At 35.9% G+C, this 16,767-nt stretch overlaps 1 protein-coding gene across 1 annotated transcript in view; it reads right to left on the bottom strand.

Moving 5' to 3' along the window:
* MIPOL1 (mirror-image polydactyly 1) overlaps positions 1–16,767 on the bottom strand; it is a 146,222-nt gene that overhangs the window by 84,660 nt on the left and 44,795 nt on the right. Inside the window, exon 9 of the mRNA XM_008505275.2 lies at positions 4,017–4,124. Coding sequence (XP_008503497.2) covers positions 4,017–4,124 — 108 coding nt within the window. The remainder of the gene's footprint in view (positions 1–4,016; positions 4,125–16,767) is intronic.

The following is a 16,767-nucleotide window of genomic DNA, read 5'->3' as shown; positions in this document are numbered from 1 at the left end:
CCTCTCTGGGCTTCAAAGAATAATTCATGTATTAGGAAGAATGTACCATCTAATTAAAAATTACAAAATAGATCAGGTCTGTGAAAAAAAGTAGCCTCTCACTATGCTTCATTCACATCCAGTTTAACTTCTTCCATGAATTTTTACATTTAGTTATCTGTTCCACAAGACTTCCTATTTTTCTTCAACTGAATAAATGGCATTCACACTTGCAAAATCTTCATTTTTCTTTAGAAATATGCATTACTTTAAGGTCTGTGTTTCAGAACTACAGAATACAAAACTGATGATGAAATATCTACAATAATATTTGAATAATAATGGAAAAATCACAATTCTTCAACTTTTCTGTGTTTAATTGAATCAGCTACTTCAGTGTGTTGTGGGAATACATTTACCAGAATCAGCAGAGACCAAATGTTAATTATGTAGGCCAAGCACAAATGAATAATCTTATGTATAGACCCTGACACATTAGAACTGCAAAGCACTCAGCAGATCTTATTTTATGAAAATGTACTAAGAGCGCAAATGTATAGGCCCTTAGGAAGCAATTATCCCAAAAAGATTTAGCTATAATTCAATCTGAAATATTATTAGAGATTTTTTAAAAATGGTTTCACAAAGAAGAGGATTATTTTACTTTAACTATGGAAATAGGGGCCCACATGCTTCTCTGAATGACCTCTGTGCAGATCTGGGCATTGCCTGGAGGGTAGGTTTGAAAATGCTATTTTTGTTCAATTAATGCAATACCTTATTGCTAATAAGAATATTACAAATATTAGGAGTACCGGTTCGGCATCGTGAAATAGAATGGCCAAAAACACTGTAAGGAATGTTCTATGAAATAAACACATTTCATATGGAAATTTTAAAACACATACTCCTAATACATATGACAGGGATTAATCAAGAAGAGCTATCTTAGCAAAGACATGCAGGTGTTATCCTGCACAGTAATTAAATGGCACAGTATAGATCTATAGAGCATGCCTTGGGTGTCATACGTTTTACTTTTCACTCGATCCTCAGGTGTGACATAGCATCTGAAAGTGTAAAAACAAAAGCATGCCAGAGTGTTTACATCACCTTTGTGACATCCAGATCCTGGATCTGGCCACTTTACTGATACCTTACCTCTCCCATAATTACAATCTGTCTCTGCTGCTTTGCCTCGCTCAGGAATCTATGGGCTGCTCCTGCCTTACAGAGGTGGCAGTAGCCCTGTGAGCTAATAGAATTAAACCCAAAGCTGGATGCTTCCAGTTTATCTATTAGAACATACCATCAGAGCAATAAAATAGATTTATTGAGGACTGGTGTTAGACTTTTTTTCCTTCTGAGTAGCTCTATTGTGAGATTACTTTAAGAGTAAGAATAAAACAATACCTGTTGGGTTCTGTTGGTTAGTGTATTTCAGGACCCCATAGAGGTAATAATCTCATCTTTCATCACAAACTTTTATTCCATCCTTAATCTAATTAATCCTGATTACTGTATTTTTATGCAGTAAAGATTGCATGCACCCTGTACAGCATCTGATGTTTATGCTTCTGTTACTTAATGAAGAAAATCTGTAGCAGATCAAATTCCTCATCTGCCATCTATCACCAGGATACATCTTTTGTCAAAATAAATCAGACAATATTAATTAAGTTTTTAAGAGTCGGGGAAAATAAAGGTTTCAAAAAACAAACTTTCTTAACAGAAACTTACTAGACACAGAAGGAATACCTGGACTCCTTCTGCAGGACAGGTGTTTGCATCTGAATAAATAGTACATTGCTCAGTTCCCAGTTTGCATGTTGAGCTAGTTAAAGTAAATATAGTTCTCTGGAATATGGTGAAAATAAAAATACTTGTGTTGATATTAAACTGTGCACCACAGAGACAAATGGCCTGCTCTATTTCTCTGAAAATGGTCAGATGATCAGAGGGCAATCTGCAGCGGAGAGGAGACAGGAAGGGATTCATGGGTCTGTAGATGCTCCCTGTGTGCAGCACTAATGACAGCTACTGAGCAGGAGGTGGCAGCTAAAGACAAGCAGGTTTCACAGGGGAGGGGTGTGCCAAGACCCCACCGTGCTGCTACCCGTCAGAGGGCTCTGGCCCTGGCTGGCCAGGGCACTCCTTCTGCCATCAGCATCAAAGCTCCCTGATGGACCAACAGCCAGCTGGTCAAAGCCATTTTGTCACTGACACAAGTTTCATTCTTACCAGACAGTCTATATTTTCTAGGCTGTAGCTATGCTAAAAAGGGGTGATGAGCTTTTCATTTACATGAGTGCTTATGTCAGGATGAGTGTCAATATTCTGTATATTAAAACTAAAATATTATCACCGTTTTTTTCACAGGAGCATTTTAAAATTTCCAAGGTCAAGAATTCAACCTGATCCATCAGTCTTTTAAAAAGTATCTCCACACAGGTACAATATTTTAAAAGTTGAACTTTATAAAAAATTAAAAAGCATTCCTTTCTTCATCCCCAGCCTCATCTGTAAAATACTATGACCAATTAACCTCTAACTCTGAAAAGTCACAAAAAGTGTGTGACAGTCAGAAATTAAATTCTTTAAAGATTAGGTGCTGGGATAGCAATATCAGGCTTAGAATGAAATCCTAGTAACACTCTGGACCATTAAGCCACTTCTTGAACTGAAAATATAATTATTCTGTAAGCACTATGTCAGGTAATATTAAATATAAAAAGTGTACTTTCAATAAACTATTTATGTTTTCTAACTCTGTGCATAATATCTTCAGTGACACAGAAAAAACAAGTCAGTATGTAATTATTGAAAAACAATGCTACATTCAGTTAGCAGCATGTTCAGCAAGCACTAGCTTTTAATGATAACAGATTCAAAACACTACTATTGTTGTGGACAGAAACAGCCCGGAATATTTAGGGCCTCCATTTCTAGTAATTTGAGGAGGGATTGTCTCCAGTACTGCACACTTGATTTTGTAATCACCGCAGATTCTGATGGCAATTATAAATCCATGGAACATACAGCCTTTGTATGGCACACAGCCTCTCTCTGTTTATTCATTCTATTTTTTTTTTAACTGAGAAATGTCAAACTACAGAAGGATTTACCTTAATTCCTATGCTTTGCATCTGTCAAGTTGTTGCATGAACAGTTATGTTTCCTGAATATATGAAAAAAAAATGGAAAAGAAGGCAAAGGAAAATCTGCCTATGTATGAGTTACATTTGAATTTTACTGCCTAAGTCAAAGACAGTTTTTAAATTCCAACAGAGTACCAGGGTAACTTCTGTATGTACATTGTCTCTCCACTACCCATATAGGAGATTTTTAGGAATACAGGGGTTGAATAGGTGTGCACAATGCTTGCACATCTTACCTGGCACAGTCTCTTATTCTGTCTAGCGGTGAGACTGCATTGCTGATTATGTAGCTATCAGTTCCTCTGATGTTACAATTTCCCTTTCTCAAAGCAGCAATAACTGTCACTTTACACTGTCCTTTCTCTGACCCTCTCCCGTCTCTCTGCTCATTTTTATTCTTATTGACAGGACTTATTATTCCTCCTCCCAATTTCAACTAGCTACCCTTTTGCAAACAGTAGTATCAACTACGTGGTCACTAGTAGTATAGGTCAACAATGTTATTAATATAGCACACACTGCTGGGAGCAGATCAAACAGCCATGCTTTAAAATATTAGTTTTGCAAAGGTACCCTGAGGCAAATAGTTGCAGTTTTCTTCATGTTATAAAATATAATATTGTAAGGACGGACTGCAAGAATTTAGCATTAATTACCACACCAATAATTTGGTGGATGTTATTTTTTTTCTTGTTTTCATACACAAAATAAAATAAAACCGTAACAGAAGGGTGCTGTATCTGTGTTTAAAGAAGGGGTTGTTGGCAAACACCATAGCTCACTTCTGCTGAAATGTACACAACTGATATATGCAGCCCAGAAAGCTGGCACCAGGGGCTTACAACCTTAATTTGCCTGCAAGAAGAAATGGAGATTTACCTTCAGAGCACGTTCTTGATTGTTTTCAGCAGTCAGATGTCTCGTGTTGTTTGCTGAAGTCTGGTTCTGCTCTTTCAGATGATGAAGCTCCTGCTCCAGCCGTTTGCACTGCAACGAGGAAAGAATCCCATTAAGTAGAGGAGTGTGGGCATATTTTTTTCAACAAGTCAAATGAATTAACGTAAATAAGCCCATCACCATTTCTGCAATAGTGAAAGCATCAGACAAAAGCAAGTTGCAATCCCAGACCAGTGCCAGAACTACATTTTTAAAAGGTACATCATTCTATGATTATTCAGTTTCTTCCTGGTCCAATTGTATGCCATAAAAAACTAAGTTTAGTACCAGATAATGACATTTTGAAGAATGATATAAATAAAAATCTTAAAAATGTTGAGTTGCATTTCTGCTTTGAGTATGTCAACATAAGCCTAGGTTTCAGCTTTTGTGTATTGAGTAAATGGACATAAAGGAAGAACAGCAAGCAAATGACAGACCCTCCTCTCAAATCCAGGACTCAGCCTTTTATTGGGAAATACATATGTATTTTTTTTTTACTTGTATTTTTCACACTAAGGATTACTCTAATTTCCCCAACACACATCACATCTTGAAAGTAGCTGTAAGATTGTTTTGTTTAAATATTTAACTTAATGACAAAGAATGAAAAATTTAACATTTGCTACTGTGTGCATACACATGTATACTTCTGCTGTCAGCCAAACATATTTTTTTAAGATTAAAGGTCTGCAGCATGTGAGTTAAATTATGTTTCATTGTTTTTTTATGGTATCTGTAACAGGTCTTGCCCAGTTACCCTGATCTGAAAGAGTAATTGGTTGTCAGCAGACAAGGCATGGTCATATGAAAAAAAATGCTTTACAGAAAAAAAAAAAAGGAAAGCCAAAAAGATGAAGCATCAGGAAAACACAGGAGAACAACTGTTAGAACCAGAGAAAACAACAATATTAGCAGGAAAATTTTAAAACAATATATCACCACCAAAATCAAAAGCTGATAAGACTCCATTAGAACGACAGATAATTAAATGACAAAAATTATTTTAAATACTTTTTGAGAATATTATTAAGAAAGGAGTGATATACTACCCATGTAAGCGCTGCTGTCTCAAATGAAAGACCTGGAAACACAGAGAGCTATAGGACTGCAAATACTATAACTGAGGTCCAAGTAAAACAAGGAGTACAAAAAGATCTGAAGACAGATATTTTAAAGACATACCAGTACCTACACTTAAGCAGCAAATAAGTCCTGAACACCATACTGAGCATCAGGAATCCAACATAGGATATAAAACAAAACGATTCAGCCCTGTATTTAATAAGTTTTAAATAATTGAAGGTATGCAATAGTACTATTAAAAATTTCAATTCACACATCTCTTGTTGCATTTTATTATTTCTGACAGAAATCTGGGTTTATTTCTAATTGGATTACTTATTTTAAAGGCATCAAATCTGTCTGGCCTACTGCATTCTCTTAGTGTCTGTTGTAAAGTTTCTTAATGCAGTCTGATTTTTATTGCAAGAAAAAGACAATAAGATACTTTCCCATAAAATAGGAAAACAGAAAAAAATGTTGGTTGCAAATATTTCACAGATTTGAGACATTTAATACCTATGTTTGTCTCCTATACACACAACATCACAAATCACAGAACCACAGCTGCAATTCTTTTTCCATCTCCAGTATGAAAATCATGTGTCTGCAGACATGAAGGTGCTAATAAAACTATGCAAGAACTAAACACAGATTTGGGAGGTTTTTTCTCTTGAAGCAATTTTTTTTCTCTAGCAAATGTGATCTAAACTCCATTTAAAAAAGTAAAATCAATCTACTACTTCTGGCATACATTGCATCCTCTAAGATGGGCAGACGGCTCACTTTTCTGCTTTGCCAATGTTCTTAAAAACATTGCTCTGGAATTGTCAGTTTGACAACAGCACAGGGTTTTTACAGTAAATATTATTAGAAAGATCAAAATTTCAATCTGCCTTTTAAACATGAATTTATATAAATGCTATTCTCTTGATTCCAAAAGAGACATGACAATGCTCCAAAAGTAAAACCTACCATACAGAAAAACATTTTGTACAGGGCAGGTTGCACACATAAGGGGATGGGTGCAGCCTTCATCCACTGTCAAGTCCAGTGAAGAGAGGACAGTGAAATAAATAGCAGCAGTGGGACTCAAGTATCATGAAGCATATAGAGCATGGACAATAAAGATGCAGCATGAGTAATATAAAATGGATGGTCCTCCCTTTCAAGCCATGCTTCATATGAGTACATTCACATCAATCTCAGTAGTATTTTTAAGTTAATCTTTAATTTAATTTCTGTTAAGGATATCAATATCTGACAAAAACCCCAACAGCTGTATTCAGGCAGTATACTGCTGGAATCCATGTTGACAGTTGTATAGAAAGGAACGGTGATCTAATTTAATCTTTGCACACAAATGCCTAAATATGCTGGATACAATGGATCAACAGATGTTCTGAATTATCAATCAATTCCTAGATACATAGGAAGTAAAATCTTTAATTATCCTGTTTGTGAAAGTATTATAATAATGCTCTTAAATGGCAACATTGTATACATCTCTCTAAAATTTTATACTCTGAAATAGTTTGATAGCTGACCTAGCTTTAAAATATTAAAACAGTACTCTAAAGGCAATTATTTTTCACAAGAACAAAAGCACAGGACATTTCTGTGTAATCCTGTTGTAAAGAAAAGTCTTTAAAAAATAGAATTTAAAACAATGTAGCCCTTCTACTCACTTGAGCCAACATTTTTTGAATTCTGTGTCATTGGTTCTTAGCAAGGTCCAGTAAAAATAGATGTACTTTAAAAGAACATGTGTTTTTATTGGTTCACTCCAGGGCTCTAAAATGCCAACAGCTGCAAGTCAGAAACTGGATTTCCTTCTAAAAACATACATAAACATACTTTTTGGAGCACAGTGAAGAGAAGACATCGTCCAATTCAGTACTAGCAAAAGGAAATGTTGGATGTATCCTATTAAGAAAGCTTAAAGCTACAGGAAGTGTTTCATTTAACAGATTTTAAATAAGGATGTCCAATCCCAAACTTGTGAAAATTCATACATTGGAAACCAGTAAACAGAAACCTCTTAAAACAGAGAAAACATTTTGTGTAACACAGGCTACCTAAACATCTGATCTGAGCTGTAATTGTGCACCTAAATGGAAGTTCCCATGAATTTAACACTTTATGAAAGACAGGCTATTAACTGAGAAAACTGCTCCTTACCTCAGATACTTTGAGTACTATAAGAGCAGTGTAGATGGATGTCAAAGAGCATATGATTCGATCAGAATGCTAAAGAGTTTGCTAAGTAAAGGGCATTAAAGACTTGCAAAGGGTAAACTTTAATTTTTACAGTTCCACATAAACAAAAAAGTTCCACATAAACAATTCACCAAGAATTAGCTTCACTGTATGTAATGAGTGCATTCAGAGTTCTGTAGTCACAAAAGCAATACTGAAGATACAAAAAAACCCCAACAACCCAAACAATCAGAAAAAGGTTTTCTTGTTTCTTTCAAACCCTCATGTTTGCTGTCCTCTCCAACTGTATTTCGCTCAAAAAGTCTCCTACCTCAGCTAGACTTATACAGGTGATAACATAGTTGTCAGATTGTGAGCCTCTTTAAGGTTACTCCTAGTGTTCCTTGAGCAACTCTCAGCACCCAACTGTGCAGTTTTCCCTCAATATCATCCATTCCCAGCCACAGGCACTCAATCTTTGCTTTAACATCTATTTCCACAGCTCAGCCTGGCTGTGTCCTAAGTGCACTCAGTCTTTCCAAACAAATACTCCTGTACCAAGCACATAACATCACAATCAGCTAAGACACAAAATGAAAAGCAAAGCAGTTAGTATACAAAAAAGCTAAGAGGAGTTTCAGAGAGGAAAGAAAGGATAGAAAGCAAGCATACCTCTCCTTCTCTTCTATCTTGTAATTTAAACTGCTAGACTACTGGTGAGCCTTTTTCAGTGACCATCAGCTAACCTGATTCAACAGAATAAAGATGTTTGTGAGAGGCACTAGTACAACCTGCAGCAAGTGCTGATCCCTTTCAGTGACTATACAGGTGGAAGGGTTGAGAACATCACAGGGAAAATCCAGACAGACTGCAAAATGGAGCACCTGCTTAAGAGGACACTGATGGAGAGGTCAAGAAGTGGATCAGGATAATATCAGTGAGTAAAGTCCCTGAGACTTGCCCAGAAATAAACTGTTAAAAGGTGGTCCTACTTCCAGGTCCACAAAAGAAGAAAAGATGGTTTACAATTAATTATTTCAGAAAATAGAAAAATCAATGCCATAACCACTTAATAGTGTTTATCCTTCACTGGAAAATGAGGCTGCATTACCATATCAAACACAACTTTAGCACTTGTATAAACAGATCATCTTTAACATGCTGTCAGTTTTTCAGCATTTTCTTCAACTTGTACCTATAACGTTAACATGATGTTATGGTGCCTGCCATGTCTCCACAGATGGATGAATTATTCTTTGATTGTTACTTAATATGATTCTTCAGTGAGGTGTTATGGAAGTAGAAGGTATGAGTGCTATAAAAGAGTGAAGAAAAATCTGCAAGCCACTGAGAAATAACATTACAAGGGACAAAGATGGAATACAGTAAAGGATTAATAGTGAGTAGAGCATTCCCCTTCCCCCAGTCCTCTGGTCTCCATCCAGTTTGTTTATATGAAGACAACACCCATCCCCAGAGATCTCATGCAGAAGTCTATTTAGCTCTGAGCTACTCAGGTCGATCAGATTGCTCATGTGCTTTCAAAGAGAAATAAATGTTTGGCTACACCAGGGTCCGTTGCTCTCATCTCACTGAACAAGATGGTACTGTCAGGCACCTTATTTGTTACAACCAGAGAAAATATACACCCCTTGGCTGAGAAAGCAACATCTAAACCTGAATATAACAGAAAACAATAAACACTTCCTTACAACAAATGCAGTCTTGGTGGCTATTTAATCCTTTTACAGCTGTATTAGGTTTTATGAGCATACAATGATTTCCATAATTTCACATTAAAAGAAATCCAAACTAAAACCTCCTGAACTTATGGCAATATGCTAGGAAAAAAAAAAAAAGGATTCAACTCATTATGCCATTTATATGCTAGGAAAAAGAAGGAATTGATTTGTCTCTGCTAATACAGATATGAGGGGCAAAGTCTAATGCAACAAATGTACTGGGACTAAGCTGAGGCCAAATACTGCACAAATTTCTCTCCTGAATTCTGAATTACATTTGACTGTCTCATCCAATTGGAACACACAAGAGACAGTATTACATGAAAATATATTTGTTCATGTAGAATCCTTGTGAAAACCTGCAATGCTTATAATCTTAAGAATCAGCACTGATGAGACTGCTGAAAAGAAGGGCTGTATGTAGATGGAGGCACTGCAGTGTGCTTGCCCTCTTCTGGTACTCTTCCTGAAGCCTAGACTATTGGCTGAGTGGGGTCAGGGTGATGTGGTAAGTTGAGCTTTGGTCTGATCTGATCCCATTGAGTCATTCTGATACAGTCACTGTAGTTGAAATACAGATCTTGAACACACAGTCTCACAGAGCTTCATTCCATTATTAAATTTAAGGTAAAATATTTTTGTTCAAGTCAGATCACAATTCAAAGTGAGTGTGTAGTCACATACCATGGGTCAGCTGATTCACAATTATATATATGATTGCATATCACAGCCTTCACTTTAAACAGTTAGAATTCTACCCCAGTCTGTGGACTTTTATGCACTGAAGTCCTTGCTGAACTGGGATCTTAATTACTGAAGCAGTGAGAAAGAAAAATAACCTCTTTCCTACTTATTAAATAGGGGAAATGCTTATGTACTCCAAATTATGGGAAAGTTGGTGTCTATTTGAAAGGCAGATGAACTATTTTCCAACATGCACATTTTTCTTTATGCATTTCAAGCAAAATTCTCATCATCAAAGTAAATGACACTGTCTTGATGGAAAGTGCACAAATACCATTAAAAGATGAGCTTATGTGATACCAAGATCCTACTGCTACAAAGCATACTACTTTTGGAAGTGATGAACTGCAGATACATTTCAAAATTAGTTAAAACATACTCACTGCAACAAACAACTGGAGTACAGATAATTATTCTAGACACTATGAAAAACATGACAGAAAACATTCTAGACAACCTGAAATAGATAAAGAAACATGGCTACTTTTTCACCTGTCAGTTTGAAAGTCATCATCTACAGAAACCTGAATACAATAAACAACCAGGTGAAGCAAGTAAAAACAATTCAGCTGATTCTTCTCTTAGTTTATTATCTTGTTCACTTTCTCTTACTTAGTTTATAATGATCTGAACTTCAGAGTAACTCTGTTCAAAGATGTCAAATGAAATGCAAGTGTTCTTAGTTGAGCAGCTCTTCTCCCCCCCTCTCCTTTTTTTTTTTTTTTTATTTTTGAACAGTCTGCCCCTTGTCCCAAATTCATCATGATTTCTGGAGAGGCAAACATCTTGCGCCACTTGGATGCTGCACAACTCTTTCCTTTGCAGACAAAAATAATACCAATGTCATCCAGTCAAAACACAAACCAACCTTTGGTGTCACTGTGAATTATGTACTTTGAACTGCAGATGTTTGGAAGCACTTATATTTATATAAATACATGTTATCCTTTTTTTTTTTTCCCCTAAAATAATAATTTTAAAGAAATAAAGAATTAGTTTCTACATAATCACTAGAAGGATTTTTCCATTAGATTACAATTTTGAATTAAGTCTTTCTAATCTCTGAAAGAAAATACTTTGCTTCAAAGTTCTGGCAAACCATAGACAAATGTGTTTAAATGATTATTTATACAATGCCCAGCAGCTTAGAACTACTGGGATTTCAGGAAAGAGAAGTGCTTTTGTAGAGCTTAGGCTTCAGAAACATGAATCCTTGGAAAATTATATTCTATTAGTAAGAGAAACACTTTAATGTAAACACCTTTATTTTTATAGCAGTGCAATGGTGTCTTGGTCTATCAGGAGCAATAAGAAGAAATGCATCAAAATGCAAATGAAATGTTTTTTTGTTTTCCTTGTAGCTGTTAGCCAGTTGGAACCTTTGACATTAGGGCAGAAAATAGGCTGTATACATGATTTGGTTTAATCCTACCGTCCCTTTCCCTGTCTATTTCTGAACACTTCAAAATGCAGCAAAATCAGCTTTCACTTCATTTGAACAATTGAAAGAGGAAGATATTAATGACATTCAGACAATAAATTTTAACTGTTTCCACGCTTCATGCTAATAATTCTTACATGTGCAGCTATTCAACAGCACTGAGTAGCCCTGTGGTACTCATCCCCCCAACTCTATATATTTTTATACTGTCTTTCAGTGATGACATTTCAAGGATCAAGACAGCCTTGATCTACTTCTCAAAGAGCTCAGCACACACAGACTTTCCTAATCAATGACACTCATTATAAAAAGGAGAAGAGAAAGGAAAACGTGATGTTCTTGAGCTGTGTGTGATTCACAGGTCATTTGAGCAGGGTTCCTGAGCTTGCTGTGCCACTGCACTATTTCAGCTCTGCTAGTGGGGGGCTGCTGACAGACCCCTGATCTGGAGGAGGAAACTTAAGAGGAGCTGCTGAAGCCATGTAACCGGGTCACCTGCACAGCTGCCTGTGTCCATTGCATATAAGTTACCAATCTTACCTCACCTCTGATCCATTCATTATAGTAATTTCTTATCAGAATATAAACCCAGTAACCTGGAGTAAAACATCTATTCATGAGGTTGTACTGGGTCTGAAATTAAGTAAAAGCACATTCAACTAAGCTAGAGTGTTTTTTTCCTAAGTGACTCCTGTTTTACATGGAAGTCACATTATTAATTCAATTTTTTAATTTCAGGCCTATAAATCTAATAAATAATATATAAACTAAGCAAGTAAGCTGATGAGAAGCAGGCAATGTCAGTACCCTTGCTCACACACACGCTCCATTGCAGAGATGTGGAAACACTACAAACTGGCACATTGCAATGAACTTCATTTAGTTCATGTGTCAGTGTGTTATTTCCAAAGGCAAATTACCAATATTCCCAAATAATTCAGTAAATGGAAATACTAATTAAATTTTACCATAAGATGTAAAGATCGTTACAATCAAAATTCTCTTTTAAAAGCAATAACAAAACTATTAAAAATTTAAATCTTTATTAGTTAATTTCTAAATCCCTGAATAAAGGTCTGTAAATACTGTAATACTTACACTAAGATCAGTGTTACTCTCAATCCATGGTAGCAATTCCAGCATACAGATTAAAGAGATGCTATTTGAAAGTAAAAACTTCGGTATAGAAAATAATTTAGGGTAAATAACCTCAACATCTTTAAAAATACTTAAAGAATAAAGTTAAACAATACCAAAGAGATCTTGGAATGAATCTGCCATTAAAGCAGAGCATGTATTAGTATACTACTTACATGAGAAGCAGGACTGAAGTACCCTACTGTCTACCTAAAATAATTTCTACCCTGGTTGAGTAGTAAGCAATACTGCAAGAAAGGTCACAAAGAAGCCAGTGAGAGCAGCTGAATATTAAAATACTGTTCTGATTTTATTTTGCTATGATATTAGTATCTGTTTTAGTACTTTAGTACTTTAATACTTTAGTATTAGTACTTGCATGTACTAATTTACACAGTATTTTGCAAGGTAGCTTTGGTCATTTTAAACTCCAGTGCTAACTACTGCCTTATTTGTTAGCACACAGAGCTGCAATATTATAGATTCAACTACTTCAGTCAACCTAACATACCACCGATATTTTGTCTTCAATTAGATAGGGACAGATTCCTCAGTAGCCAGCCACCTCTTCGTCTCATGGGCTCAAAAAAGTCACATTTTATTCTTGAAGAATTTTCAATTCTGTACATATGATTTCCTATATGGACATATAATCACAGAGTCACAGAATGGCTGATGTTGGAAGGCACCTGGGGAGATTATCTTTCCCAATCATCCTGCTCAAGCAGGATTACCTTAAGCCAGTCTCCCAGGACAGTGTCTAGACAATTCCTGAATATCTCTGAGGGAGATTATAAAAGGACTATACACTATTATGTACTCTTAATAAAAGGAGCACAAACTTCAGAAAGCCATGAACTTTATTCTTTTAATAGCTATTTTGCTTTTTTTGTTGTATTTCTCCTTCATCTTTTTTGAAAGGAGGAACACAAGTCTTCCCACTCCAGTTTCTTTAGTCTCTTGCTCCTTCAAATGCAGCATCTTTCCTCCTTTCTACTGCATGACAAAATGTACACATACTCCAATTCTCAATTGTCACCTTGGCCTCTCTGAGGTCCATTCTTCTTTAATTATACAAGCATTTGGTGATGTAATAACTCTTAAAAAACAGTGACTAATCACTTTTCCCAGTGCTTAAATGAAGTTAGTAAATAGACTTTGATTGTTTTATGGGATGAGAAATTGTAGTACAGAGAGTTTGAGAAGCTTAATCAACAAAGAAGACCATGTCAGAATTGTGATTACTACACCCAAAACATTTCCTTTACCGAACTGACCAAATGATATGGAGCTATTGCTTCCCGTGACCACATGGTTTGCTGGCTCCTCAGAAGAGCAGTCAGTTCCATTACAACCAGATGGCCCATTGCCAGGAGACAGCTTGTCAAACATCTGACACAACACACCATGACAGATAGCTGATAATTGCTTTTGTCTAAAGCCTTTCCCCATCCCCAGTTAATAATCTGCAGTGTTAAAAACTTTAAAAATAGATGTAGTAGAATGGAATAGGTAGTGAAGGTCTGAAAGGAGAAATTTTAAAAAGACACATTCACAGCCTGATCCTCCAACAAGATCTAGAAATTAGCAATCTGATTCTCAGATACACGAAAGGCACTGGGCTGCTGACAGAGGTAACGTTTGTAGAAAGAGTAACCTTGTTTAATTGAATGTAACCAGTAAGAGTTGACAAGAAAACAAAATTTGGTAAAAAATCTGTCATTCTAATGAACTGTTTTTCAATGGATTTTCTTAAAATCATATGCAAACAAGACTACTGACTAAACGCTACGTTGGCATTTACTTCACAAAATTACAAGATAGTTCTGGTCTGTTTTCAAATATCATCCCATTAATTGAAAGAACAGTATCATGGATCACTGTACAGATGCCACAGTTCTTTAATCTCATTCAGATACTGAAATAATGGTACTGCAAGTGTTACTCGTAGTTCATGAGATCTGTTTGTCCTGATAAATACTATATTCTTAATTGAGCTATCAGTTGCTTAGGTGGCAGTTTTTCATTTTTTTGTTGCACAATGTGTTCTCCCAAAACTGCTCTGAATGTCTAATAAAAGTTACTGTAAACCAGAGATCACAACAAACTACAACAGCTAACTATGGCAGTGAAAGCACAAAGCTCTGCAGATATGTCAGGGATAAGGAACACTTTCTGAATAAGTGACCTGAATCAGTAATATTCTCTCTTTCTCTGTGGAAGTAACATCCTTTTTTAGGAAACTTTGACACTAGAGATATTTGAAAGCAACACTAGTATCTGTGATTTCACAGTTTGGGAATAAGTGAAAATGGAGTAACTATGCGTCTTCAAATGCTACAGTGAAATCAGCTTCTTTCTCACGAATACAATGATCAAGGTAAGAGGAAATATATAAAATTTGCATTTCAGACATATATTCAAATTCTCTTACATGCATTGAAAGATGGAACCAAAATATTAAAAAATTAAGAAACTAATCAGCTTTGCACAAGATTAAAATGAATCTTACATAGAAGACAGACACCCCAAAAAGACATTTTTAAGCAAGTAAACAAAAGTTCTGAAAAACTGAAACATCCTCCCACATTTAGAAATAATCTATTGCTCAGCTTCAGCATCACAGAGAAATGTCTGTATGATTTTGGTACACAAATATGATTTTTCAAATATTAAGTAGTGCTTGAACATCAAGTGATTGCCTCTGTAATAACATTTTAACAAAAAATTAACTTTTAAACAAAATTTTTAAGCTTCCCTGAAGTGTTTTACAGGCTCTGTGTGACTAGCCACCCCAATCCATGCATACCTCTCAAGGTGATTGACCATGCAGCTTTGTATTAACAATCTCCTATAAGCCTTCAGATAGCTACTGAAAAGCAGAAATGCTTAAACCTAAAAGCAGCTGCTTTTGACATGTGCAGGAACCAACATTGCCCTCATCCAATTCAAAGTTTCTTGGTGATTCTATCCCTCATTTGAACAGACACCCTAAGCAAAAAAAAAAAAATTAAGAAAAACACAAAGATAGAAGAATGTTATGACAACCTCTGAAAGCAAAGTGATGGGTCTGCCTGCCAAAACAAACAAAACGGATAAATGCATGACTACTGCTGAGAAGTGTCTGGATACCATAGAAAACAACACACATGACATAAAGAGAACATGTAACAAGACACACAGCTGCTGGCTGGACATAAAGTAGTAAGCAGGCTGATATGACTACTTAGCACAAGGGATTAACAAGGATTTTGCTGTTTCTCTGGGAGGCTGGCACTGGATGCTTTCATTTTCACAGTGAGACTTTCAAGAATAGTTTGGCAGACTGGGATTCAGTTAAAGTCCTAACATTTTGATTCTGAACAGGACCTCAAGCAATAAGGCTGAAAAACAAGCTTGTAGATTGAGAAAATACTTTTTCTCAAAACTGCAGAAACTGGAGATAAACTCACAGAGAGGGCTGTTGTTCACTCCAGTCCTGAACACAACCCAGCACAGCTCTTTCAGACAAAAAAATGAAATCTATTGTTTCCTAACACTGTTGGGATCCGTAATGCAACCTCTGTCTGAGGTATGAAATTCTTCATCATGATTACAACATGACTTGGAAGGAAATATTACCTGTTAGTGAGAAGTTATCTAGAGACAACTAAAAGTAATGTGTTCATAGCCATTCTTCTCTACTTTTTGGGTTTCACCTAAACTCTGGTAACAGTAGAGAAAGGTGTTAATCAAGTAATAAGCGATTCAGAGTAAGAGGGAAAATTATTGTTTTAATTGTGACATGTTCACTTAAAAACAATTAAAAAGCTAGACAGAAACTGAAGTAAAAAAAAAGGTTTAAGTCCTACATTTCAGTCACAATCATCTGCCATACTGTTGAAAATGATTAATCAGTTTATAATCATTACAGTAACTTTCCTTACATCCTCTGTTACTCCCTGACCCAAACTTCCTTGCTTACTACCTCTCGTTACTGCTTAGTACATACATTCCATTACAAGGATGACTCTGGAGGGTACTGCAGTGATCGAAGATAGGTCAATATTTCACTTTAGAGACTCTTGGAGAAAAAAATGTAATAAAACCCCCAAAGCAGCTCTATTCATTCTCCTTACCCTCATGTTTCATAGTATTTTAAGTCAACTACTGATGATGTGGTAGTGGCATGATCAGCAATACAGTTTGGCTGATGTCCTTTGAAGGCAGGCCCACTGCCCAGTGAAATCCAAACTTGACATTGGTGTGTGCTTTTATTTGTAGTCCATGCTACTATTCTGAAACCTGTCTCTCCTTGAAGGAACCAAGTTCATAAAGTAATCTAATAATTTTCAGAGTAAAAACAATGAAAATAATTGCATTGGAATAC

The sequence above is a fragment of the Calypte anna genome, chromosome 5A (genome assembly GCF_003957555.1).
Source record: "Calypte anna isolate BGI_N300 chromosome 5A, bCalAnn1_v1.p, whole genome shotgun sequence".
Classification (NCBI taxonomy): domain Eukaryota; kingdom Metazoa; phylum Chordata; class Aves; order Apodiformes; family Trochilidae; genus Calypte; species Calypte anna.
The sequence above is the reverse complement of the archived record's forward strand: the minus strand, read 5'-3'. Positions and strand labels throughout refer to the sequence as shown.